We start from the raw sequence: 26,448 nt of genomic DNA, 5'->3' as shown, positions 1-26,448 counted from the left end.
AGCAGCAAGACAGTATTTCTCTGCAATTTTTCACTTCAACAGCTAAATATTGGCATGCTATACCTTAACAGTATGTAAGCTATATATCCTTCTACAGACCATTATATGAGTCAAAGTAAAGATTTATTAAAACATTTAGTAGGATTACTATAACTGGTAAGGCAATGTAAGTACAAGTGAGTGGTCTAAGAAAACTGTAAAACACATGCATTATAATTTTTTTTTCAAAACTGTTATACTGCTAATAAATTGGTGGATCGTTTAAAGACAAAAATGCTACAAAAAAAGTTTTGCTATGCAACTAACTCAAATACAAACAAGAAGGTCAACAACAAAAGGTGGAAACCCTCTAGGTTTAGAATTTTACAAAGACTTAGAACACACGTAAGAAAAACTGTGAAAGCGCTAGGTGAAGAAGAACTTAATTTTACTGTTTTTAAGAAAAGTCAAGTCACCAAAGAAAATGCACAAGTGGTCCTATAACAAATGAGGTGACTATAAATGCTTTTACAGTAAGTTTGACAATAAGGACACGAGACTAGGCGTTAGTGATATGATTGTGTGCTAGTTCAAAATAAAGAATGCTTGCAAGTGTTTGCATAGCACAGCTAAGCACAGAAAGGGATACAAAATGTTGCAAGCCTCATACGCCTAACCCTAACATCCTAGTAATACGTATACCGGATGTATGTATTCCTTCATGCCGTCTGTTAGCACTAAGGTGTTACTAAATAAATAACCCACAGTCAGCATTTTCAAATGGCATTCCCGTGTCCCTTTCAAACAGCACTAGGAAAGCGCGTAGTCACACCACGGATTGCCGCCCGTCCCGTGCCGGCCCGGGGAGGCGAAACAGCACAAACCGAGCGGACCCGAAGGGAGGGGAGGGGAGCCCACCCCATCCCGCCTGGAGACGACCGCGGTACGCACCTGGTGCCGCCAGAACCAAAGTCCCCACCCAAATCCCACAGGGGCCGTCCCGGGGAGAGCGCCCGGCAGCCCAGACAGGGTCGCCCCACGCCCCGCGGCCCGAGAGAAGGCGGCACTCCCAGCCTCTCCCAGTCAGTGAGCCGGGCCGCCCCCGGCCCCACCCGGCTGCCACAGCCCTCGCTGCACAGAGCGAGGCCGAAGGAAGGCGCGTTCCCACCGGGCGGCAGCAGCGCTGGGCGCGGCTCGACCCCTGCGCACCTGTCCGCGGCTCCTGCCCTGCGCCCGCCGCCCTCGGCCCCGCGCCCCTTCCGCCGCCGCACAAAGGCGCCGACAGCTGGCAGGCGGCTGCTGACGGCAGACGCCGAGGGTCAAACCAGCTCCAAAGGCGTTGCGGAATGCGCAGAAATCTACGGAAACTGCGGAAAGACTCTGAGCTCTGTGCAGTAAAACACCAACTGCCCCACTCATCCGCACCGTCTGGGTCAGCAATCGGAAAGGAATTAACACGGGAAACGAGCGCGAAGCGATACAGGAACAGGGCGGTTCCCGAGGCCCGGCGCCACACCCCTCCCTATGGGCGCTGGCCGGCGAAGCCGCTTGGAGAACAACGACACCCAGCATGCAGCGCGCACCGCTGGATGGGCCTCGTCGCCGGCGCTCCTCGGGCGTGGCCGCGGCGCAGCAGCGCGTTGCATGATGGGAGTAGTAGTTTTCCGGAGTGGGGGCTCGGCGCCAGCAGGGCGCGGGGAGCGAGCGCCACCGCCGGCCGTGGAGTGCATGCGCGCATGCGCGCGGTGCCTTGGTTCGCTGATGGCGGGGGCGCGCGGCTAGTTCCCCTCACGGAGGCCTCGGCAGAGGCCCTGGCGGGACAGCGCCCTCGCCTCTGCTTTGGCTTCCAGACAGTGAGAGACTATCCACGTCAGTCCCCTCCCGCAGCCGAGCGTGAAAACCAGTATTGTCGATGGAACTGTATGGTTTTAACCGCGGCGCCCACGTGCGGCCGGTAGCCATGATCCCACCAGTGACCTGGGGATATGGAGTATAAAAGCCTGGTGCGGTGTGGGCCTCAGGCCGGTGACAAAATGGCTACCGCAGATGGTGCTCTGTGCTCTGTGTCAGCCGGTGGTGTTGGGCTGCCCTGGCGACACGGCGGATCCCATCGTGAGCATCGTGCAGGAGTGAACTTTCACAGCTGATTTTGATGCAGCTCCAAACTGGTAGCAAGTGACTTTGCTGTTTCTCACTCGTCCTAAATAAATAAGTATATTGTCATTTGTATCCAGTGGAAACACATATCAGAATCCTGTACCTGTTTTTGGTATCTGCTGGACTAGTGCTGCTAACTTCTGTCTCAGCCTGCTGATCTGCCAGAACTGTACTTGCCAAAGCAGAATTATAGGGAAGATTGCTGTAGTTCAAGTGGATCGTGTGTTCACAACACCCTGTGAAACGAAGCGTTTGGAGGCAATAACCCCAGAGCAGGTTAATTTTTCTGCTGTTACAGAATTGGAATAATTTATTTGCAGTGACTGTATCTACAAATAGTTATGCCTGGCGAGTGTATTTTTGAAACTTGTCCTGACAAGCCCTGGAAAAAGGCTTCATTTGCAGTCTGGCTTTGTAGCAGTCCTGTTAGGCACAATAAACGGAACAGGTTGGGTGGTACTTTGCTGGGATAGCTGCTAGGAAAACTTCAATTGCTGCAGGAATCAGTGTTGATTATTTACTCCACTGTAACATTCCATGTGAGTCAGGGTTTATACTGTACCTCAAAAAGTTTAGAAAAACCCTCTGTTGTTTAGATGGCTTTTGATAATTTCATAACCTTCATACATTTTGTTAGAGTTTCTCCACTCTTTCCCTGGACAAATTTATTTTCTGTTGTGTCAAAATAAGGTGATGATGAATGATGGGTCCTTTCTGATGTGAGAACGCTTTTGCAGTCTGGTAACCTTTAGCATAAAACATACGCTAGTGAATGGTCCAGCACTTGAGGGTGATTCCCTGCCAAGCACTATGGAAAATAGGTTTACCAGCTGATAAATTCCAAGTTCTCCTTCCTCAGTGTGGTCTGATATGGTACTCTCAATTTTTTTCTATTATGTGGTTAAGACAGGAGATAATCAGAGCTTCTAAATGGATACTGCAATTCAGTAAAACCTGCACTAGTTCAGTGGTTTTATGAGAGAGTATGAGAAGTGCCAAGAGATCAGCCCAAAGGAACTATTTTCAGATGTATTATATGCTAGGCTATTCTGCCCTCAGTTTGTGCACCTGTCTCCCACTGACCTTTATGGAAGTTTGTGTACTCATCAAAAGAGGAGAACACATTTGAATATTTGTTAGGATGATAACAGATTCCTTTTGTATGGATTATGTTAGCATTACTAGCCAAAAAGATCAGAGGGTAAATAAGGAGACAGAAAGTGTGCACTTTTTTTTCTATTGTAACTGTTAGCTCTAACAGTTACATTTTAAATTGCCCTTCCTTCTCTTAGTCCCATGATCAGTTCAGAAGAAACAAGTTTTTTTACATATCAAACAGTATTTAGAAGTAAGCATTTTAAATGAAGGCAAACCTCAAATTTATGAAGTTAAAACATGACCTCAATAGGGTGGAAATTTTTATGGGCCGTTGTTTGAACTCCTGATATGCACTAAAGCAAATTTCATATTTATTTCCATGGGGAAGGCAAACTACTTTTCACAGAAAAGGATCACAAGCATCAGAGTGGATATGCTGTGTTAATAATAGGAGGTGGGATGGTGAGGGTAGAAGAACTGATGGGACACTTACGGTTCAAAGAATTCAGCACTTTTCATTTATGCTGGAAGAAATGTAAATTATCTCACCCTCACCTCCTAGTGCAAAGTTATCAGACAGACAATCACTAAGTGATACCACTGACATTAAAATGGCTGGAATATTATTTACTTCAATTTATTTATTTTGGAAATCTTACAATCTCTCATTGCAAATGAAACAAAAGTCTGCATATAATGGTGTAAGAAACAAAGGTTTGTCTGTGGTTTCAGTGCTGGATTGTTGTTCTATCTCAAAGCTAATTGAAATCCAAGATGTTTGTATCAAAGCTGTAATGAGAAATGACAAATACCTTTCTGCCCCAGTGGAAATGTAATCTTTCTATTGAACATTTTGTCCTGGTAAATTCCATCTGCAATAGGCACAGGCATTTTGCATTTGAATCAAGAAGGTCATTCCTTTGGATCAGATGATATAGTGTACACTCCACTTGCCTTTAGAGGAAATTGATCCTTTACTGCATTGAACATAAGACTGTGCATTTTTTACACCTAATTATCTTATTGTTTCATCTAAATGAATTTGGAATGCTAACACTACCACCCTTTTTTGATCTTTGCACACATCCGTGAGACAATTCCCTGAAAAGCCTTATTTCTTAGACAGGAATACTTTAAAAATATTCTGTTGCATTTCTTTGCTAAATAAATCAGAATAAAATCAGTGTTTCATTTGTTGATAGAATTTAATATTTCGTAACATTTCCCTCACTTTTGCAGCAGTAACAGAATAGTTCTGTGTATAATTACTCAAACTTCTTTGAGTTATCTTAGTACCTAGTAACTACGTATTCAACATTTTGGTTGTTTTACTCATAAATAATGGCATTGACTTGAGTGAAGAGAGGCATCATAAAACTGAATGGCAGTTACACTGTGTTCACTCTTCAGTGTTAAAATTTTCATTACTTTTGGAAATGTGACTTTTTTATTCTATAAAAATATAAAGTAAATTGCACTGAGTGTAGGTACAAGAGAGTGTAGATTATTTTTACAAAAACAAAGGGAAGAAATCTCTAGCTATAGAGGGGCCACTGTGAAATGCATAAATAGCAGCTAGGTCTCTGCAGGTATGAACCTATTCTTATTTAAATCAATGGAAATTTCACTGCTGACTGCAGTAAATGCTGCATCAAGACCCCAGCTCTTTCCAAAAATCAATTAATTGCGTTCTTAATAGGCTTTCATGCCTTTGAAAATCTTTATCTAAATTACAGATGGAAACCAATCAATTAGGCCTTAGAGTTCATTTTATTAAAATAAATCCCACAATATTGTGCAAAATTAAATAAGATGCTGAAGTTTGCTGACTTTTATTTATCCAGAAAGATTAAGCAGTATCTGTGATTGTCAAACCACCTTGTTTTATTTGCTAGAACATGTAGGACTCTACAGAATGTTGATGTGACTCTGTGTGTTTTAAATTGTTTCTGCACTGCAAAGAACAGTGCTGGTACTAGGAAGCTGAGCAATGAGAAATTGCTCTGTCAGGACATGGAGAAAAATAAATTTTAAATAGACTTTTTATATGCTATCGTAGCAAATGGAAATTCTGATTTAGTGTCTGCTAAGAAAATGTTGAAAATGCTTTAGAATTTTCTTAACCAACTGAACAAAAAATATCATTATTAAGGAAGATTAAACAGTATTTAGTGTAAAAAGACTGTGGCTTGTTCTGATTTGTATTAATTTTGAATCTCTCATTGTTCACAGGAGATCCAGTGATGGCTGAAGAGTACATGACACAAGCTGGCAGGTGGTACAGGTAAGATTTGCATAAAACTAATTTCTCCATTTCTGCCGTCTTCATCTGCTGTCATTCAGGTGCCATGACTTGTTTCCTTAAACTGCTTTATTGTGAAGCGTATATTTATCTGTATCACCATGAGGTCATAACATGTATGCTTCACTGTGCTCTGTTTACCTAGAACATATTCTTTTGAATTCTTAGGTATTTACACTGCTTTTATAGATTGAAAAACGATGGCATTAACATCTACTTTGTGTTTTGTAATTTGTGATTAAGCTGTATTTTACCTAGCTATGAGACAGCATATTTATTATTACAATTTTTGTATAAACTAAAATTATGTAATGTAGGTAACATGGCAATACTTCATATAGTATGCATGTTACCTTATGCATGTTACCTACCTATAGTAAGGATGTTGAGGTTGTTATTAATTTTATTTAATAAATTCAGATACTGAGTCAAGACAAAAGATGCTCTAAATACCTTAAAGCTGTTACAAAACCAGAGAGAAGATAAACTTCAAGAGGAATTTCAAAACAGAAAAAAATTAAAAGTGGTGTTTGAGGGGATATTATAATTAGGAGGGAGAAGATTTTAAAAATAATAAAAATAAGGAACTACTGCATTTGATAACTGTTTAATGAAACCAGCTGTATCTTTATATACTTGAAAATTTGATCCTCACAAACTACTGAGTGGTTCTCTTCAAACTAAAAATGGAAAAAAATGTGACAGCCTGAGAACAAGCATGGTAAGTATTGGTCTAGAGATAATTGCTTTGAAAAGTTATTTTAAGCTAATGAGAAATTCATAAAAGAAAAGTCCCATTTCAACCAAATAAGTGTAATAATATTAGCTAACGCAGAAAAACATTCTGGGAAGAAAAAATGAGCGTTGCAAAGCCTGGAATGGTCAGTATGGAGTACAGAAATGTGTTCAAGTGAATAAGCATCAAATGAAGGATTATCCCTACTTGTGGAGAATCCATTCCAGCAAGTAATTGAACCATGGACTACTGCATCTCAAATTCGTAGGACTCCCCAGAGAGCTAAAAGGGACTCTGTAGATTCTGTCATCAGTATGCCAAAGATCTCTGCTCTGTACTGTAGTGCTCAAAAGTAGGTGTTCCCCAGATTTCCAGTTTTAAAGGACTTCTTTCAGAATACTGATCAAACCTTGGCATTCTGAGTTTTTAAAGATACAGTGAGGTTTTCCTATTGTTGGTTTTCCTATTGTTTTGCACGTGAATGCAAGAAAGAAGTTCTGATTAAGATTCTAAAATTAGAGCAAAAATGTTGTTATGTTCTGAAATAGCTTGAAAGGTAAACAGAAGGCTACCAAGTGTGTAGGCTAACCACAAAAAAAGAGAGAGGATAAGCGTTTAAAGAGAAATATTTTATTCTGTACTTAGCTTGAAGTGAAAAGAGACTGTGCCAAGCAAATAACAGAAAGACAGCTAGGTGTGCAAAACTGGGGAAGTGTGCAGCATGAAGCTTCTGAGGCTGCTGAGTAAAGGTATTAGGTATAAATTAGAGGTGATTTTCTACTGAAGGGTCTGCAAAACCATGGTGCTAGAATATATTGATGCAGGAACATCCTACATATACTGCATATATCTCAAACAACTTCTAGAACATTGTGCTAGACAACACAACTGTCTTTTACTAGGCTGCCTGTGTTGCTTGGAAAAGGATTGCATATGAGATTCTGTCTCTGAACTTGAGAGGTAACGTGATCTCTAGAATCAATACTACAAAAGACTTCATAATTTTACTGGATTTTTTTAACTTTGTGTTTTGTTTCTTGCCTGCCACACGTTCAGATGGAAGGCTTACTACAGTGTGTTAGACTTCTCATACCATCAGGAAACCTGTGACACATTTTAAAATTTACTTTAGAAACTCAGTTCTCTCTTAAACACTGTTGACTGATTCATTCTGCAAGTTTTCTTAACTTGATTTTGATTTGATCCCTTGTACAGCTGCATAAAGAGAGTGGATTAGGGTTTATCATACACAAAACTATTCTAAAGAGTCAAGAGGTTTTAGCAGAATCTGCCAGCAGCTAGAACTGTGCAGCCAAGTCCAGTCAAGATATGGTTAAATGCTTTTTGCCGACCTTGAATAAAAAATACTGCTGTAAAACTGACAACAGCTAAGAAACATAAGCATATATTTAATTCAATGAAAACTCTGAGCTCTCTGTCATCAAATTCAATGTGATTTAGTTGTATATCCAGAAAGGAAGCTTCATGTTTATGAAAGCTAGATTTCAAGTGACACTGCAATGAATTGAAGCATCGCAACCAGTGCTTTTTGACCTAGTAAATTATAAAAGATTTTTAATTTTGTTTATTCTATAATAAATGGCTGCATGCAGTATGATAACACTGTATAAACCGTATTGACTTGTGGAATGCTAAGCACACTTTCTAGATAAGATTTTTCCTTTTTTCAACCAACAAAGAAGTATTCATAATTTTATCTTTGGGTGGATTTACAAGAAGAATTTATTTTCTTTGCAAATCGTGGTAAATTGAGACTTGGTTTGGGGTTTTACATTTTGCTCCCCTGCTTTTAGAGCGGAGTCTTGCCTTGCTCGGGAAATTCCCTGCATTTTGATGCAAACTTATTCCAGTATCTCAAAAAATTGCATTTTCTGTGGGCACTGTGGGTTAACAGAAAACAACTGTCTGCCAACTGGCTGTAAATAATTTCAAGTTGCACAAGTCTGCCTTATAAACAAAAATCTTTACCTGTTTAAATGTCTAGAGAAGGTAATTATAAACTGTAGAATGTGCAAAAGGCTATACAGACGATAAATTGCTAAAATAATTGTAATGATGCACAGTTCTACACTCACCCTTTTCTCTCTGCTGAAGGACACTGTTAAGAAGGCAAATCTCTGCCTGACAGATTCTGATGAGAGTTATTGTTAATTACACTTTCGTTACAAGGGGCACTGTGTCACTTCTATATAAAAACACTACATTGCTTCCATTATAGTTGGACATTTGCATGAAGCCAGAAATAGTTTCCTTGCTTATCTGTGCTCCTGGCTTGAGACCAGTAGCTTTCTTGCCTTTTATTAGTTGGAGCATAATCTAAAATAGAGGATGAAGAAAATAATTGACCAAGAATATAGCTTCAGATATTATTGTCTATGTCCCCCACTCTGTCTTTCCCTTTTCTGCCGCTCCCTAGGGGAAAAGCAGTTATCTTCCTTATGCTAAATCCAGTTCCTATCCACAGCAATCGTAAATCTTGGCATCAGTCTCACAGCAGAATAAAAAGTCAGATCAGCAGGAAGCTTCCACTTAAGAGCAACAAGCAGCTCCAGGAGGAGAAAAAAAAAAAAACTACAAGAAAAAAAATCTTTTCAAACTCTTCTATTTATTTTCTTTCAAAAATAAAGGATTCTACTCATTAGAAACCCTCAGGTTTTCTTGTATTTTTAAAGATAATATGCCTCCAAAGAATGACAACTCATTATTCAGCCAGCCTTTCAAAGCCTTTTATTTCAAAGCTTCTTTCTGAATAAACAAATCTATAAAGAGAACAAATTGAAGTTTCTGCTTTTCCTAGTGTTTTACATAGAGGCTACACAAGCTGTCTTTTCTCAAAATGAGTCAGACTTGAAATTACAAAGTAACAAAAATTGTTGGATGTAGCTGGTGGAATTAACTTTATGTATTTTATCTACAGACTGGCTCTAAAGCCTCAAAAATGTTTTTAATTGAAAATTCAAAATTTTAGATCAAAACCCCAAGGTATTTTTTATTGCTGTTATTATTTGCTTAGGGATGTTTAAATGTGTAGAGATAGACAAAGGAATACTAAGTATAATAAAAATAACTATCATAAACATGGCGACAATATAATAAAACTGATAGTAGGGTTTGTGATATAATTTGAATTTGTACTTACTGAGCTGATGTACAAAATGTCTTTGTAACCATTTATTACATTCCACAAGAGTTTACTTCAGAGTGATTTAGTCCTTTAGGGCATTAGGAGGAACTGTCCTACTCAGACTAAAGTGAACTACCCTCCCCAGGATGAGAGATTGATTAGGTTTTAAACCAGAGAAAATATATTGAGAAATAAAAAGATTTTGTTGCTAGAGCAGAGATTTAGGGAATACAAAGATAGGAGAAAAATGTCCTCAGAAGAACAGGAGAAAGAAGTTTGGAATAAGAAAGAAATGTTAATTAGTGAATGGAGCACATGTACCTCAGTGGCTTGGAAAACATAATATTAGAAACCGCAAAATAATAGTTTGTAGGAAAATGTGCAGAAATGTCTGAACTCTCACAGGATTGTAAGTGATCTCTTCACTTAATATGACCAAGGCATTTCTGTGATGAGCTCAAACCATGTGTAGATTCCTTGATAGAGTTTCCTATAGTTAGTACCTGAATTACAATTGAAAATAAAAAAAGAGGTTCAAACAGAGTACACAAGACTCCATGATGGCTGATGTTGGCTTACAAAGGAAGAAATCAAAAGAAGCACTCCCTGTGATTCTGTTCCAGAATATTTGACTTGATACTAAAAGCAGGTACAAATGGAGTACAAGTGCAGTCAGAGACTGGCGTAACAGGGACTCTCCTGTCCCTGAAGAGAGCTAAAAACTCTGGAAGCAATTCTTAAAAATACCTTTTTTTTCAAAGTGAAGTAACTCTGTGGAGGGGTTTTGAACAGCTGTTGTATGTGGGAATTGCTGACTGCCTGTATTGCCTGTGAATTTTCTTTCATTTATTTGAGGAGAGGAGAGCAGTGCTTAGGTCCATATGCAGACTTGTTTACTCAAATAGTGCTTGTGGTTATACAGTTGCAGTCTCCTGGATAGGCCAATTCTTCCCAAGCTTTTGCAGTGCCATCATCAGGTTTCTGCTGCTTGGTGGCAGAGAAGAGTTCCATTCAAATCCATGTATAGCAAACAGTGACTTTTCAGAGCTGCAGACTTTTTTTTCCCAGTCGCCAGCTGCATAATTGTCAGTACAGAGCAAAGAGCTAGGAAAACTTCTACTGCAGCATTTTGAGATCTGATGCAGTTTTGTTTCGCTAGGCTCTTGTAACTTCTGCTTACAGTATGCAATAAAGTGAGGACAAGATTTATCTGATTTATCTGATTTCAGATTTATTGCTGCAGATTTTAAAAAAGGCATACTTTTCTACATGAACATGGATGTTTCGTGCTGCTACTCTTGTTAGGAATGGAAACCTGTGAAATGATGGTATCATACAGTAGAATTGGAAATGCAGTAGAAAAAGGTGTTTTATTGTTGTTGAGTAACTGTCTGGCAAACATCTTTGTTCACTCCATGCACCTGATCCTTTATTTGTTGGTTATAACTAAAATATAATTTTAAGGCTTTTTAAGCAAAGTATTTCCATAAAATAATATGAAGAGAAGAAATAGTTATAAATGGGGAAGCCACTGTCTGTCTACAGCAAATACTTCATGAAGATTGATGTACCCAGTTCACAGTACAGGCTGAACATGCAAGAAGATTGCTAGCAGGGTGCAATGAGGAATGGCCAGCAGCAGGACAGACACGAATTCCAAGAAATGGCAACCAGGTTCAGCTGCTGAAGCAGGTTGACAGTAATTCTGGAAAGTCAATCCACAGGTCATAACCTGACCTACTGAGGGTCAGAGTTCTGTGGTCACTAAGCAGGTGCAGGGTGATGGGACCAGGCAGAAATCAGGCCAGGAAGTCAGGTCCAAGGGGATGCAGACAAGCACTGGAACGCCCAGGTGGAGTGGGATTGAAGGCCCTGGACTCATGAGCAGAGTGTTGGGGTTGAGGCTCCCAGGTGAGGCTGGTAAGGGCCATTAGGAGTTACTGTTGTGTTGAGGGTCGTTATTATCCATTGGCAGTCTTGCATTTGAAACAGACTAAAATGATTACAGAGGCTGTGCCTTACTGAACTTTTGTTCAAATTCCTCATTACAAATGCAGTAATCACAGCAATGAATAGTCATGTAAATTTTCTTGTATTTTTAATCTCCTTCTCTTCATCTGATCAGAAACAGGAGCCAGACAATATTAATGCTCCCATTGCCACAATGACGTATTAGCTATTCCTTAACTGCAACAGCAATTGCTGTTTTTAACAAAAAGATCAAGCATTCAAGCTGAATTGCTAGGGTATTTTAAACTCGTATTTCTACTAGATCCAATAGTCATAACAATAACGAGAGCAATGTCCTGGAGAATCAGAATTACATGAATTTTGTCACTTTATTGACCTAAACACGAGTAGCAAGCTTTGTGAAAAACCACAGTGCCTTGTCTACATCACTACTAGTTAGCCATAGGAGACAGTGACTTCCAGTGTAGACTGAGAGAATGGGTAAGCAAGTAAGATCAAGCAATAGCACTAGCATACCATGTAAAAAATAGCTGTCAGTAGTACTGAAACTAGTCTGTTCAGTGGAATAGATCAGGAAACATCATCATAAAACAAGCCACTATCCACAAAGAGATTAAATTAAGAACAGAAGCTGTTAGCATGTATCTGATGGCAGGATGTACTTTTTTGCTATTTGAATTTGGCGCTCATGTTTACTTTTTCAGGATCAATTTTTTTTTTTTTCCCCTTTGGACTGCAAGGTCAAATGGTAAAAGTACTGGAAGTTCCTGTTTTTTTCCTAATTCTTGCTACTTTCATATCTTGTATATGAGCTTATTCCTAAACTTTCATGCTTTTCTGATCTTATTGTTGTGTCTTTTAACTAAGCTTGGATTTGTGCAAAAGTTACAAACAAGTTTAAGAGCTCTGAGGTGGAGCACAATAAAGAACAATTTCCAACACCAGGGATGAGGAAATACTGTATTCTGAGTAAGCCCTTTAAAAGAAAAGAGAAGTGAATATATAAATTCTGACATGACTGTGTGTTTTTTTGACTACTAACCTTGTGCTTTTGTTTTGAGGAAGATGACTCATCATACTGTATCACCTAAAAGTAAGGCTGGTGTTGCATCTGCCAAAGGCCGTTTTGGTACTGCTTGCCATCTAGTGGATTACTGCTTGTATACACATATGAGCAGGATCCTCTGCCACAAAATTAGACCATCACACTATTAATCACACTAATATTTGATTATATCCTGCAGAATTTGAGTACTACTCAATGGATTTTTTTATTTTGTTGAATGAAAAGCTTGTGAAAATTGAACTACAAATTGCAAACATTTTCAAAACTTTTATCTGACAGCTGTATATGCAACTATGACATGACTTGGTGACCAGCAAAATAATGGAATTTAAGAGCCAATGAGTAGTCAGTGTAAGTGGCCATGGACTCAGCTGTAAAATCAAGCCCCATGCTAACATATGTTGGCTGAGGCTCTATGATGAGTACATTTGGTCAATGTAACTCAGCTTGTTGAAATTTATACCCATTGTTTCTGCTTCTTCTGTAAAAGTTCGCTGGGACACTGTCATTTTTTTAGATTTCTGGTTTGTATATAGTAGTAACTGGATTTTTTCAGCATTACCTCTTCTCTTAGTTGAATTGCCTGGAATAGTTGTCATCCATTTTGTTGACCTGGACTTGAATTTCTACCAGATGAATAGTTTACCCCTCATTACTGCCCACTAGTCTTACAGAGATCACAAGTGTTGCGCATACCATACCACAATGCAAATATCTGTATTGTAAGTTACAAGAGTTCCTTCTACTTCTTAAAAAAAACCATGTACACAAATGTAGTCCTCCTGCCAAAACTTGAGTCCCCTCTTTCAATTTTTAATACAATTGAGCTTTTACTGATTTTTTTAGTAATAACCATATTTTAAAAACATGGACTATTTTACCAGAATTTTCCCCAACACATCCAGCCTACAGGCAACAGTTAAGGGAAGTTCTCAGCAACAGGGAATTGTCAGGTTTGACTACAACAGGTTTTCTGCTACGTTGATGTTTGTAATAGTATGGGTTTTTTTAAATCCATGATGATAAAAATGTTGGAAAATTTTAGCCAACAGCTTATGGTATTCACAATAATTTATGCTCTATGCTTTCAGGAGAATTTCCAATTAAACTTATTAAACTCAAGATTACCTTAATTCTTATTTGTTACCAATAGGTTCATACAGATGATTTTACTTTTATAGCATATTATGATCATTATCCTATTTATGAGTAACTTGATATGCAGATGTTGAATTGGGTAAGATTCCATGGGGTCTGTGCTTAGTCTGGCTGTTACTTACCTGAGGGTATTTCAGTCTTACAGTGTATTATGTTACCATTATATATCAGAATTCTTGATCTTCCCGATGGCATTCTCATGACAGGATAGTTTTGGTTTGTTTTTTACCTCCCTCTAACAACTGCTGTGAGGAATTTCTGTTATGATCAGAAGGTGAAATACTAATTGTTTATACACTGAATTATTTCACTTTCTGTTAAATACTGACTATGTTCCTAAGACTACAGAGTACATAAATTTCATCATAAAGATCACCATAAATAGTTGAAATTAAGACATATGTAAGAAACTTTGTACAACCGTCCTCCTGTTTTCAAAAAGTAATTTACCAATAATTTGATCTTTATCCAAATTTAGAAAGTTGTATTTTAGTACCATAATAAAAATCTGTGCTCAGTAGTATCACAAGCTGAAAAAATCACTTTTATTAATATATTAAAAAGAATAAGGAAAACAGACATTATAATTAAATATTTGCTCTCATCTACAAATAAGTACTTTGGATAATAAAATAAATTTTTAGGTTCTTGTGGACAGTTAAAAACAGAGGAAGGAATGTTCTGAAATAAAAGCAAAAGAAAGAGACTTCTGAAATAGAAAATATTTGGCAATCTCTCTTAGTCACTCAATAAAATATCCATGTAAACAAGTAATCTGTATTTACCTTATCATAAGCAATATTCTTGGCTACATGTAGTAAGATGTATACATGTAATTACATTCAATTTTAGAATCTAATTTGCACCATCATTTCTCAGTTCCTTAATGTTGGGAAAAACACTCTTCTGCTTCTGTGCATAGTACTGTATGACAACATGTAAATATAGTATTTTTTTTCCCAGGCAACTTAAAAAGATAGCACTTTCAATGTTAGGTTTTGTAACTTCCTGTTTTTTTAATAGGAATCCAAACCTGGAATGTAAGCTCTACAATCCATTCCTGTATAAACAACCATGTAGATTATTTCCAAACATGCAGAAAGTACCCATGAAAAAGCTAGAGTTCTACCTTCCATTTGTATCTCTGAAAAATACATTTTCATTTCCTATGTTGCTACTGTATTTATATAACTCATAAATGCAAGTAAGAAAAGTAGGAAAATTTCCATGACAGGAAGGTTAATGGAAGGCCACTTTGAGGAGCAGGTTTAGGACTATTACTCTCCAAAGAGTAATTCCTATGCATAGTACCTATGGATTTTTATTTAGCGTTGAACTAACCTCATTTTTTTGCAAGGATACTTAGAGATCTTTTAAATCAATTTAGAATTAAGCCAGAAGTCTATAGTATGTTTTGTCAGTTTTAAACTGCACACACCAAGGTTGATCAAGTTTTAGGAGATCACAGGTACTGCATCTCATGGGGACCTTCCAAAGATCAGCAGCCAGAATGCACATGAGATACCACTGATTATCAATTCCCCAAATGGAATCTTCCAGCTTCCACTGAGTTTCTACTATCATGTTTAACCTCTAAATTGAAAACCAAAATTATGTTCTGGGAGGCTCCCCTCAAAAGGTTGCTAATCTTTGATTTTCAGTTAGTTTTATATCACAGAATGGTCACAATGGAAGGGACCCAGAAGGATCATCGAGTCCAGCCCTTAAGCAAATTGCCCATATGGAGTTTGAACCCACAACCTTGGTGTTACTTGTACCTTGCACTTCATGAGAACAGAGAAGTAAAGAAATGCCACCATTCTTTTTTCAAGTAGCATTCCCCTTGAACACCACATGGAATACAATGGAAACCAGAAGGCATGCTGGTTATTTAACAGCATATAGAACCAACCACCTAAAAGCTATTCATTTCAATACATCCAACTCAGTGCTGTAACAAAAGAAGTCATAGATTCTGTGTTTTCCAGTACATTGTACAGTTGCTTTCTTCCAGAACAATCCCTAGGCAACTCAATACCTTCCATACAAACAAATGCTTTTATTACGTGACCGAGTACTATGCAAGGATTGAGTGAGCTCATTTTCACGGGTGGATGAGAAACAGTAACAGGCCAATACATAACAATTTAAAATGCTGTTGCCTGTGTGAGTGCAGTATAGAAAGCTGCATAATAAAATACTGTGAGTTCGTTTATTCACTTCCTCTGTCATGCTGCACTGTTTGATTTATTGCACCTAGTGGGACTGGAGAAGTGCTCACACATTAGTTTAGCAGTTTAGGTTAGTGTTCCTTCTGTCATACCTGAATTGTACATTAAAAGCAGGTATTTTCTACAGTGGAAAGATACACTAATGTGAGGTTGGTCCCAGTCACCCACAAACCTATAAGTGAAACCATAGAAATCTGGGACATAGTCCTTGAGTACCAAATTGTATGGAAGAAAAGTTTTCAAATATTTTATTATGCTAGCTTTCTATAGTGCATTCACCAAATAATAACATATTATTACAAATCAAATAACAGGAACTGAGGTACTTCTTGTCAGAGAAGACCCAAAATAACTCAAGGGTCCAAAATAGTTTGTACTAACATAGAGTGAACTACAAAAATGGCACATTTGTTGAAGGGTAATGTATTAAAATGTTTTTAAAAGCTGGAGTAGATAAAAATTTATGTAGTATTTAAAAATAGGAAATTATTTGGTGTCTGCAACTATCTATATTCCAACATGAACAGTGGTAAATTTGTATTTGTAGTGGGCTCTGCAGCTTTTACAAGAGATAATAGAATGGCTTATCATTTTTGACATGTGCAGTCCAAATAATCTACTATAATTATTCTTCCATAATAGTAAAAGTATAAATATTGTTTCTATCTGTGAAATTAATGAATGAGCATAATGCATTAATACTTCAATTACTAGAAAGAGCTATAAAAGTAAAGTGCCCAGTAGGGACTCTTCATTATTTAGAGAAAATTGCATTATTTAAAACTGTAATTTCAAATTTAAAAGTCATAAAGTTTGTATAGATTGCTTACAGACTAAAGCATGTCTTCATGCCTATGATAATAATGCTTTTGATGTCAGTGTAGAGATACCCAAACTGGCTTGCAGTTAACAGGTAGCATTTTATTAAAAGAGCAAAGCTCACCTCTGTCTCGGAGAAAGTATTTCTCACTTGAAGCAAATTTTTTTCTGTGAGACTGATAGCAGATTTTTCTGGTTTCTAACCTCCTAATTTCTACTCTAGTACCATAAATCAATAGTGTGCAATCAAATAAAGATACTAAAATGCTGCCTTCTGAGATAAAAGGAAGACTTAGTTTAAGTGATACATTTTTCTAAGTGGGTTTCTATAGTTTTTCAAATAAGACAAATTCTGCATTTGGATGTCTTTAACATTTCTTAGATTACACTAATAATTGCACATAATTCAAAGCCAAATATTGTCTGTATTACAGTATATTTGGTAGAATTTGTTGAAAGGTCAACAGATACATTCAGATTTTAAAAAAAACAAGGCCAAAACCCCCCAGAAGTTTCTAAAGGAAATATAACATTTTATGAAGATATCTAGCAAACTTTTCTTTTTTTTTTTAATTAAAAATTTTAGAATAAACATTTTTATGAAGCAACTCTGTAAAGTGCGGAATGTCCTCAAATCCCATAGAACATAGCAGCCAGTGAGGGGGTTAATCAGCTAGAGAAATCAGAGCTTTAAAAAAGCGAACATTACCAGGAAATTTATGTGTGACAAATTAAATTATTCTGTATGGTATACTTCTTGGCTGATTCATAACCTGCAAAAGCACTCAAGAGCAAAATTTAGTCTGAATTTTGTTAAATTTTTCATGACTATAAGAGATATAAGCATTAAATTAAGAAGTGATTTTGAAGACAGTTTCCAATTATGTGATTTTACCATTATGTGATGCCATTCATGCTCTTGTTTTTTTAAACAAGGCATGGACTAGTCATGGACCAATAAAATATGTTTAGGACTTACAGAAATTTAAATCCACATGCAGAAAACTTGAGTATCTTTCAACAAGCCATACTAAAAATGAACCCCCAACTTAACTTACATATCAATGTAACTACATTAGAAGGACCCTCACCAGGGGGAATTTGGAGGTATAATAGTACTTTTATTCTATGTATTTTCTTTACATAGTTGATCTTTGTCCTGCTTCATCAAATTTGATGTTTTGTTTTTTGGCTGCTTCAGTATTGCTCCTTAGATCAGATTTATCTGCATTACTACTGTTTGTCATTGTCGATTCTACTTCTGTGCCTTCGGGAGTTGCTCCAATGGGACTCAAAATTTTAGCATTCTCTTCCGGGGGCCGCTTCCAGTGGGGCCTGCTTACCATCCACAAAATAAGTGAACCAAATATGACAAGCAAAAGACCAAGACAGTTGACCAAAGTTGCTTCTGGTGGGGATGAACTGTATGCAGGATCTTGCCTTTGAAAGGGGAAAAAGGAAGAAGAGGTCAAAAAAGATTGTTTTAAAGGCAGTCTTGTTCTAAAACCAGCAGTTTCCTGCTAGGCAGGTCTTTTAATACAAAAAAACCAAAACACTGTCCCAGTACTGGATGCTTATTATTCTGGGGAAATGGAAATATATTTGCAATGAATAACCTTAATAAACAACTGGAAACAGGTACTTACAATGCAAATATAAGCTTTTCTGTGATTCCCATGAGAGCTGTTGCAATCACCGTTGCAAAGATGGTAAGACCCGAATAAACATGTATTGGCATGAGAACTGCGCGGAGATGAACTGGAGCAAACGGGAGCAGAAAGACAGCGAAACCCAAGAACAGCTACAACCAAAACAGATTCATAGTTAGGGCCAGATGGAAAACAAGCTGCACTTCTCAAGCAGAACAAAAATAATAATAAAATTCCATTCTGAGATGTCTTCAGGTAGAAATTTGAAAATAATTGGCATTTCTATTTTTGAATGTGCTTCCTATCAAAACCAAAGCAAAATTCTGGATTAGCACTTGGGAAGCAGACATTAAATATTTTATAAATCATCCTATGTAATATCAGTGTCCAAACTTACTGATAGTGCTAAAACTCCAACCAAACTAAGTACTGGAAACACAAGTTTTCAGTGTCACTAATTCACTAATATAGTAAAGGTGTGAGGAGCCACACTTTTACAGTCTCGTCAAGTCCTGTTCTATGCTCCGGTTGCAGATTTGCACATAAAGGAACATCAGAAGACAGTCTAACCTTCTGACCTGAGTGGATTAAATAATTTTCTCTTGTTAGAATTTCAGTTAAATTTAAGTGTTTCTCTTTAGAGGGGGAAATGGTGTCTCAGTGTATTGATCACATGGCATTTACAGAGTGAAGACATGTATGGGTGGCATCAAGTCATTCAGGGGACATTAGTCCTCCTATTAGCACTAATTTTGTGATGGAAAATAACCTATCATGTCCCATGGTTGCATCCACAGGCTTGCCCAGTCATGCTGAGGTTGCAGCCCTTCTTTAGTTTGTTTTACTGTTACTCACCCCTGCTGCTAAATTAGACACAGTGCGTGAATTTGTATTTCATCCTGCTTTAACTCAGTCATTGTTTTATCTTTCCATAATGGATTAGAGAGCCTGGTATTTTCTCCCTGGGAAGCTTTTTAGTACACCATAATCAAATAATCTCTTAATCTTAGATCTGCTAAACAGCTGGAGTTTTTAAAGTCTTGCAATGGAAAATAGCTTTTCCACCCCTCAAATTACTTTTCCAGAATTTCTTTGGGTTTGTTGCTTTTTATTTTTCTACATTTTTGCCCTATTCTTAAATTTATGTCAGTGTGCTATACTGTATTAACCTACATTTGGCTTAATTACAAGATAGTTACAATATTGCAGGCAGAGTATTATGTGAGCATACGACTGACATGCCCCTTCTGGTAAGTGCCAAGTGTCTTCTTTGTTAACAAAAATTCTACTTTATGACTATTCTTTATAGTGCTCAGTTGCTTAACAAACATCAGTCTCTGACTGGAGACTTACATCCCAGATTGGAGGAAGGAACACCAAGGATCTTTTGATGTGACAGGCAAGGCATTAAGTGCCAATGATCATGTTTATAGTAGCAAAATGAAAAGTAGAACTAAGATTTTAGTCACAATTCTTCATTTAACCATTAGAAAAAATACTGATATTCAGTGTAGTGGCAGCACAGACTTCCTTGAAATAGCTGCATTATTAGGACAAACTTAATTTTAACATTGGTTTTTCTTATTCATTCATATTCATTCTTATTTATTTATTCAGCTGTAGAGTATATACTCAACAACGCTGCAATATGCTTTCTTTTTTATTAAATGTTAAAACCACTATTTCAACACTGCTTCCTGTACCTCTTGGCCTGAGCAGTGAGGAATAAAGTCCAGAACCCAAATCCCTCAGCTGAGGCTTTTCTGTGCTTGATCACAGATAATTAAGTCTTTTTTTCTTTTTAGTGTTTTGGGAAAAAAATATTTGAAGGAACAAAATAAATTTTCATACTGTAATAACACAGTATAGGGAGTTCAGAACATATATGCAGAAGCATCTGTATGTGTTCTGTAAATTTCAGGGCATGGTTGCTCTTCTTTGCCAAATGCAAAACACATTAAGTTAGCTCATTTTACATTACAATAATGCTAATTCTCTGCCAAGAGGAGCAGTTAAAAGCATGCCCACAAACATCTATCAAAGTTCTGCTGATTCAGGAAAACTGGTTAGCCAGTAGTAGCTCATTCAGGTGTCAGATCCTTTACATCTCTACTGCTCCCTGATGCACTTGTGTTGCTGATTAGAAAAGTCTTGAGGCCAAGAAGTTACTACTTAAATTTATGATAGCTGAAAAACAAAACAAAACAAAACAAAACAAAAGCTGTTACTTCATTTGAGACTCCCTTAATAAATGCTGTAACTGTATTTAAATATGCTGCCAACAAACCAAGTAACTTGCTGCATGTTCAGGAGTTAACAGGGCTTCGAAACACACTACTGTGTAACTGTACTGTAGGTTAATGGCCATTATGCCAGCAAATAAACATAATAGGCTTAAAAATGCATTTTTCTTCAAAGGCAATGATCCAGTATTTGTACATTTACATAATAGTTTGCCAAATCAGAGTGTAAAATGGCTATCCCAGTAGCTATAATGTACTAGCAAGAGCCTGTTGTGCCTGAATTACTAAAAACATTCTTCAAATTTACAAGCTGTTTATAAATACAGTTAGATTCTGACCTGGAGACAATAAAATATAACAGCAGCCAGCCCAATCCAGCTGTGCAGACTGTACATGTTAGGAATGTTCGAGGCATTGTGGAAATCAAACGCAGCTACCATAGCAACGATTGCAAGAATCATAGCTGTAGTATTTAATCCAGCATGTATGAACTTCATTAGGAGTTTGCTGCACTTCCAGGTCCAGGGCAATCTGTACACAATAATAGCTGAAGAAAGAAGAGAAACAAGATTTTAGACCTTATAGAATAATTTCTTTTAGATGTTAATAATTATGCATAATTCACATAGGTACATTGTAAATTACAGCAAAATCCAACCTTAAGTCTTCTAAAAAGTCTATTAGAAGTTTTTTTCTTATACACTTAGCATAGCATACTCTGAAAATACAACTGAAGCTAAAATATAGCTTTTTAGGGATTTCTTCTCAATTTTAAAAAAATCCCACAAACTTCAGTGTGTTTCAAAAAAACCCCCAGTAAATAACTTGGTGTCATCTTTTCCTCAGTCATTAAATTGATTTAACAGGGATTTGGCATAGGATTTTGATTTTTCTGCTACTAGTCAGATTGAGCAATATGGCCTGATTCTTATATTGAGAAGATCACTTGTTGAGAAAACATGTAGGATTATTTTATAATATTTATTCTCTTTGCAATTTTGGATAATGCTATTCTCTAACTGCATAGATACTTATGTGACTGTCTATTACATTGATATCAATAAGACTACTTTAAATGGGAAAATGCTCTTCAGCATAAGGGAATCATAATCTGACTTTAGAGACAAAAGCATTTAACAAATACAAGTCTTCCACACTGTTAGTTGAATGAGGGAAGTTTTGCCTATACTTGAATTAATAACTCCAGCAGACAGTGTTTTTTCCAGTCTGACCAAAACAATAATTTCCATTGCTCTAACTCCAGATGGTCCATAAAAATAACTTAACCTAGAGCTGCTTCTTGCCAAGTTTTCTCCAAGATCCCCGCTGCCCCTATCTGCCACAACTGTCCCCTGTCTGTCATATGAATCAAATGCTTTCCACAGGGAATACAAACGGGCCAGATTACATCACTGAAGCTCCAGGTACATCTGATTACAAACTAGATAGTAATTCTGGATGTGTGACAGCACATAAGTATATCCACCTAACAGGGGACAAATATTTATGAGGACAACTGATAATGTGACCAATAAAGACTAATGTCTTGTCTGAGCAGAAGTCTGAGCTCCACTCAGTGATTCATCACATCCTAATTTAAGGCTTCTGCCTATGAAATTACAGTGAAAATTTTATATATAATTAGCTATAATAAAACAAATGAATAATAATTTATGTAGGGTTTTTTTAACAATCCTGTTCCAAACATTAAGAAATAGAAAAGTATTATCTAAGTGATTCTCATGTGCCCTACTCATTCATTACTTCTCCATAACCCTTGCATTTTAAGCAAAAAGCATAGATTATGGAAAATAAATAGAATATTATCTCTGCATGTTCTGATGAATAGTAGTAATAAATGACAATTTCTTTTCACACTTCTGTTCACACAAGTTCTGTTCAGACTTCTTTTTAACTTGGTTGCATTTCAAAAAATACAGTACTACACTAAATAATTCACAAAGAAAATGGTTTAAAAGTCAAATTCCCATACTATGATCAGATTTTAAATCAATGTATGCTTTTACATACTGTGTGAAAATATAATACTGGCATGAAAGTGTTCCTTAGAATATTTAAATATATATACAACACTTAGGTTGGTTTTGGCTTTCTACTTTAAAAAGCAACACTAGTAAATCCTACAAAGTCAGGAAGATAGAAACCTTGTTTATAAGATGATTTGACTATCTTAAAGCAATCTATTACAGAAATATGATTCTGCACACCAAGCTTATCACCTCCAAGAGTTCCCCAAAATGATGTTACATGATAATATTAGAATCACAGAATCCTAGAATTGCTAAGGTTAGAAAATACCTCTCAGATAATTCAGTTTGACCATTAACCTATCACTGCTACATCTACAATAAACCATGTCCTGAGCACCACATGTATGTTTTTTGAGGACTTCCCGGGACAGTGATTCCATCACTTTTCTGGGCAGCTATTTCAATACCTGACCACCATTTCAGTGAAGAAATTTTTGCAAGTATCCAATCTTAACCTCCCCTGGTGCAACTGGAGGCCATTTTTCCTTGTTCTGTCACTTGTTACTTGGGAGATGAAATCAATCCCCATTTGCTATAACCTCCTTTCAGACAGTTGTAGAGAACAATAAGGTCTCCCTGAGCCTCCTTTTCTCCAGGCTAAACACCCCCAGCTCCCTCAGCTGCTTCTCTTCAGACTTGTGCTCCAGACACTTCAGCAGCTTCATTGCCCTTCTCTGGACCTGTTCTAGCACCTCAGTGTCTGTCTTGTACTAAGGGGCCAAAAACTGGACACAAGATTTGAGGTGTGGCCTCACCAGTAGCGGATACGGGGGGAGCAATCACTGCCCTGGTCCTGCTGGCCACACTATTGCTGATACAGACCAGGATTCTGTTGGCCTTCTTGGCCACCTGGGCACGCACTGGCTCATGTTCAGCCAGCTGGCAATAATATCCTGCATTAGACTATTATTAACCAACTTAGTACTAATGATAATGACTTCTAATTTTGTGAAGCAGATGTGTCAAAAGGCCCCATAACAAGTTTCAACATCCCATGAGGATTTTCCCAATAAATCCTTCTTACCACATGTCCCACAGTATTGTCAATAATTTATTCATGGTGCAGCAGAGTATTGGACTCTATATGAAGAAAACTTAATGAGCATAGATCCTCATCTCAGTTTTTAGTCTTTGATCTCAGAGGGTCAAGTCTCGGCTAAAATTTTTATGTAATATTTTTTTGTTGTCATCTAGCTGATTTAACTTCCAAAAGCACTATCAAACTACCTAGTCACTTGTCCACATAGTCTCAGATCTCTGTTTGGGCCTTGAATTTTCTAAGTTGATTCCCATAAACATTACAATAGAAAACCAAGGAATAACTGACTAATGGTTTGGCCAGTTGTTAACATTCATTACCATGTTCAATGCCACAGCCCAGGCCGTGTGCATGATATTACAGTTTGGTTTAATCATCTTTCTGCGAGGGCTTTGTGTGAACTTACATATTGCAATTTCAGCAGATTTGTTAATCACTGTATCTTGTGAAAAGATACAGTTTTATTTCTCCATCACCACTTTTGTGTGCTTCTCCCTGCCTTTCTCATAACTGGTGCTTTTCTAATCTGCAGGAGGAAAGAAGACAGTCTGGGGATCCAAGGGGAGAGAAGGAAGATTCACCTTTCAGTGAGTACAAGCTCTTAAAAACTTACTCAGATGTGATGTGTAACTTCATGTCAAAATTAAACAGCCTAGGTTAAAACATTCAGTTAGAATGTTTGGTGGTGACATGGTAAAGCATCCTCATTAAGAGCTTTCTCAAGGCAGAACATTTCTAGTACTGTTAAGAAATTTGACAGCCTAGTTACCCTGGACTGAGCTTTTTGACTCCGACCTTACTCCTTTTTTGAACTTTGATTTTAAAACACATTACACAGGGCAGAGTTACCTTGCAATATTTTTATATGGCATAGGACTTCTGTCCTTTTACAAATGTACAGGACAAAGTGTTAGAGTTATTGATCAACAACACAACATTTCCGTCCTTTGTATAGACTAATAAACTCAAGAAACAATTGGTTTAATTATTATTTTAAGTCCTTTACTCAAATTCAACCAAGTTTTTTTTAAGCTACACCTTCCTTCCTTCAACTACTTATCTTTCTTGTATGTGTCCAAAGAGGTAGCTGATTTCTCACTCTCATCCAAATTGCTTTGAATTCAATGGCAGACTTCCATCAGCCAAATTTGAATCAGATTCACAGTGGTACCTTATCTGTTGATATTTCATCAGATTTACTACAATACCCCTTCAGTTTCCAACTTTATGTAATAGGAGTTCCTCCTTAAATTGTGCTGTATTATTAATGAATTCATTGTATGCATGTGGTTTCTTAGCTATGGTAAACTTCCATTTACTTTATGTATATCCTTATCAAAGCAGGGCTTGGGGCAACACCCTTTCTCTGTGACACAGGGAAAATGAGTTTCAGAGGAAAAAAAATAGAAAATACATAGGAAAAAGCTGCAGAAAGCCTCTCCCTATTTTCTTCGAAAGTTCTATGCTTATATATAAAAAAAAAATAGGTTGAGCACATTAAGTAGATCTTCCTGAAGTCAACAGGTGGTTTTCATTGCTTATTTATAGCCTGAAATTACACTTCCTGTTGAGCAATATTATGTAAAACAACTTCAAAATATGGTTTATTGCTCAATACTGGTTTGCAGCTTGAAGCCACAAGAAGGCTGAGAACAGTCCCACTCCCACTCAAACCCAAAAATTTACAGTGTATGTTCAAATCACAACATTCTCTTCATAGCCAGAACAAGACAGCCTTCAGCCTTCAGCCACTGGCTGGAAGTGTAATGGGAAAATGTTAGTCCACAACTGAACTCTATGAAATCCAAAGTTCATACGCTCTTAAAGAAATTAAAAAAAAAAAAAAAAAAAAAAAAGCAACCCTGTATCTTAATGATTATGTGTTATTTAAGCAACAGAATAAATGATTCATTTAAGAGATATGCTTTACAAAACAATTCATCCTAAGTCTAGCCTGAAGAACTGCATTTTAATAATGCTTGTGGTGCTACATTTTCTCTGGCAAAAACCCTGCTCCTGGATCAAGCTTTCTCTTCTTGGGACATCTGAAGACAGCCAAAAGAGAAATTTTCCTAGGGCAGCATTTCTGGCATTTTGATTTTCAACTTGCATAAATTCCAGCTGCCTAGGAAAAACACACCTCGCAGCCATTACTCAAAGTACACGGCAATCCCCGGGCCAGGATAAACAAGTGCTTGCAGAAAAAAAACCCCAAAACAACCCAAACCCCGTATGTAGCAATTTTGGCTTATTACAAGGGACTCTTTGTCCCTTCCCGGGAGTGCTGGCTTCCCTAAACTGTGAACCGACTGCTGCGCTCCCGCTGTGACCCGCCGCCGGCCGCGGGCTGCCCCGGCGGCTCCGCCCGGAGCCTCCCGCGCCGCGCAGCCCCGGCCGCGCCACCCCGGCCCCAGGCAGGCCCGGCTCCCCTGCAGCTCCGCGCCGAGCCGGGCCCCCGACGCACCGATGCCCTGGATGAAGACGAAGCCCGTGATGATGAGGACGGGGTGCCAGTTGAATTCCCTCGCGCTGCCGTCCCAGCTCAGCCCCTCGCGGTAGTGGAAGACCCAGACGAGGGAGAGGATGACCGACACGAAGCCGACCAGCAGCGAAGAGGCGAGAAGCGCCAAGAATCGCCCGTACTCCTCCATCTTTCGATCCCCGTGCGCGGCAGCGAGCGCCGCGAAGGAGGGGGGAGAGGGCGGCCGGGCGGGGTGGGGATCGTGAGCGGGGTGGGGATCGTGAGCGGTGTGGGGCCCGGCGGGTACGGGAACGGTCGGGACGGGACGGACACAGCAGGGGCG

At 38.0% G+C, this 26,448-nt stretch overlaps 2 protein-coding genes and 1 long non-coding RNA gene across 6 annotated transcripts in view; 1 reads left to right on the top strand and 2 right to left on the bottom strand.

Annotated features, from left to right (window-relative positions):
• Nucleotides 1-1,540, bottom strand: part of DYNC1I2 (dynein cytoplasmic 1 intermediate chain 2) — a 28,544-nt gene extending 27,004 nt beyond the window's left edge. For 2 of the 4 annotated variants that reach the window (XM_059853091.1, XM_059853094.1), the window contains exon 1: nucleotides 1,189-1,329. The gene's annotated coding sequence lies outside the window, so the exon portion shown is untranslated. Of the gene's footprint in view, nucleotides 1-930; nucleotides 1,064-1,188; nucleotides 1,330-1,404 lie in introns of those variants that run through there. The other 2 variants (XM_059853093.1, XM_059853092.1) reach the window with 2 other exon arrangements.
• Nucleotides 1,541-1,709: 169 nt separating this feature from the next.
• On the top strand, nucleotides 1,710-24,737 carry LOC132330565 (uncharacterized). Its single transcript, XR_009487342.1, has 3 exons — nucleotides 1,710-2,412; nucleotides 5,467-5,518; nucleotides 24,177-24,737. It is a non-coding gene; the product is annotated as an uncharacterized LOC132330565 (long non-coding RNA).
• On the bottom strand, nucleotides 14,136-26,448 carry LOC132330563 (plasma membrane ascorbate-dependent reductase CYBRD1). The gene is made up of 4 exons (XM_059853088.1): nucleotides 26,109-26,448; nucleotides 20,893-21,101; nucleotides 18,309-18,463; nucleotides 14,136-18,102 (listed from the first exon to the last, which is right to left on the bottom strand). The coding sequence occupies exons 1-4, from the start codon at nucleotides 26,293-26,295 to the stop codon at nucleotides 17,802-17,804; spliced, it is 852 nt and encodes a 283-aa protein (XP_059709071.1). The 5' UTR covers nucleotides 26,296-26,448; the 3' UTR covers nucleotides 14,136-17,801.

This window comes from Haemorhous mexicanus, chromosome 8 (genome assembly GCF_027477595.1).
Source record: "Haemorhous mexicanus isolate bHaeMex1 chromosome 8, bHaeMex1.pri, whole genome shotgun sequence".
Classification (NCBI taxonomy): domain Eukaryota; kingdom Metazoa; phylum Chordata; class Aves; order Passeriformes; family Fringillidae; genus Haemorhous; species Haemorhous mexicanus.
Note: the sequence above shows the minus strand (reverse complement) of the source record. Positions and strands in the feature narration are given on the sequence as shown.

Excerpts from the sequence above, each read along its gene's own strand:
- LOC132330563 (XM_059853088.1), bottom strand. The coding sequence starts at position 26,295 with ATGGAGGAGTACGGGCGATTCTTGGCGCTTCTCGCCTCTTCGCTGCTG. Across the intron at positions 21,102-26,108 it reads CGTCTTCATCCAGGGCATCG|CTATTATTGTGTACAGATTG; the intron begins GTGCGTCGGGGG and ends TTCTTTCTTCAG. Across the intron at positions 18,103-18,308 it reads GAAAAGCTTATATTTGCATT|GCAAGATCCTGCATACAGTT; the intron begins GTAAGTACCTGT and ends CCCCTTTCAAAG.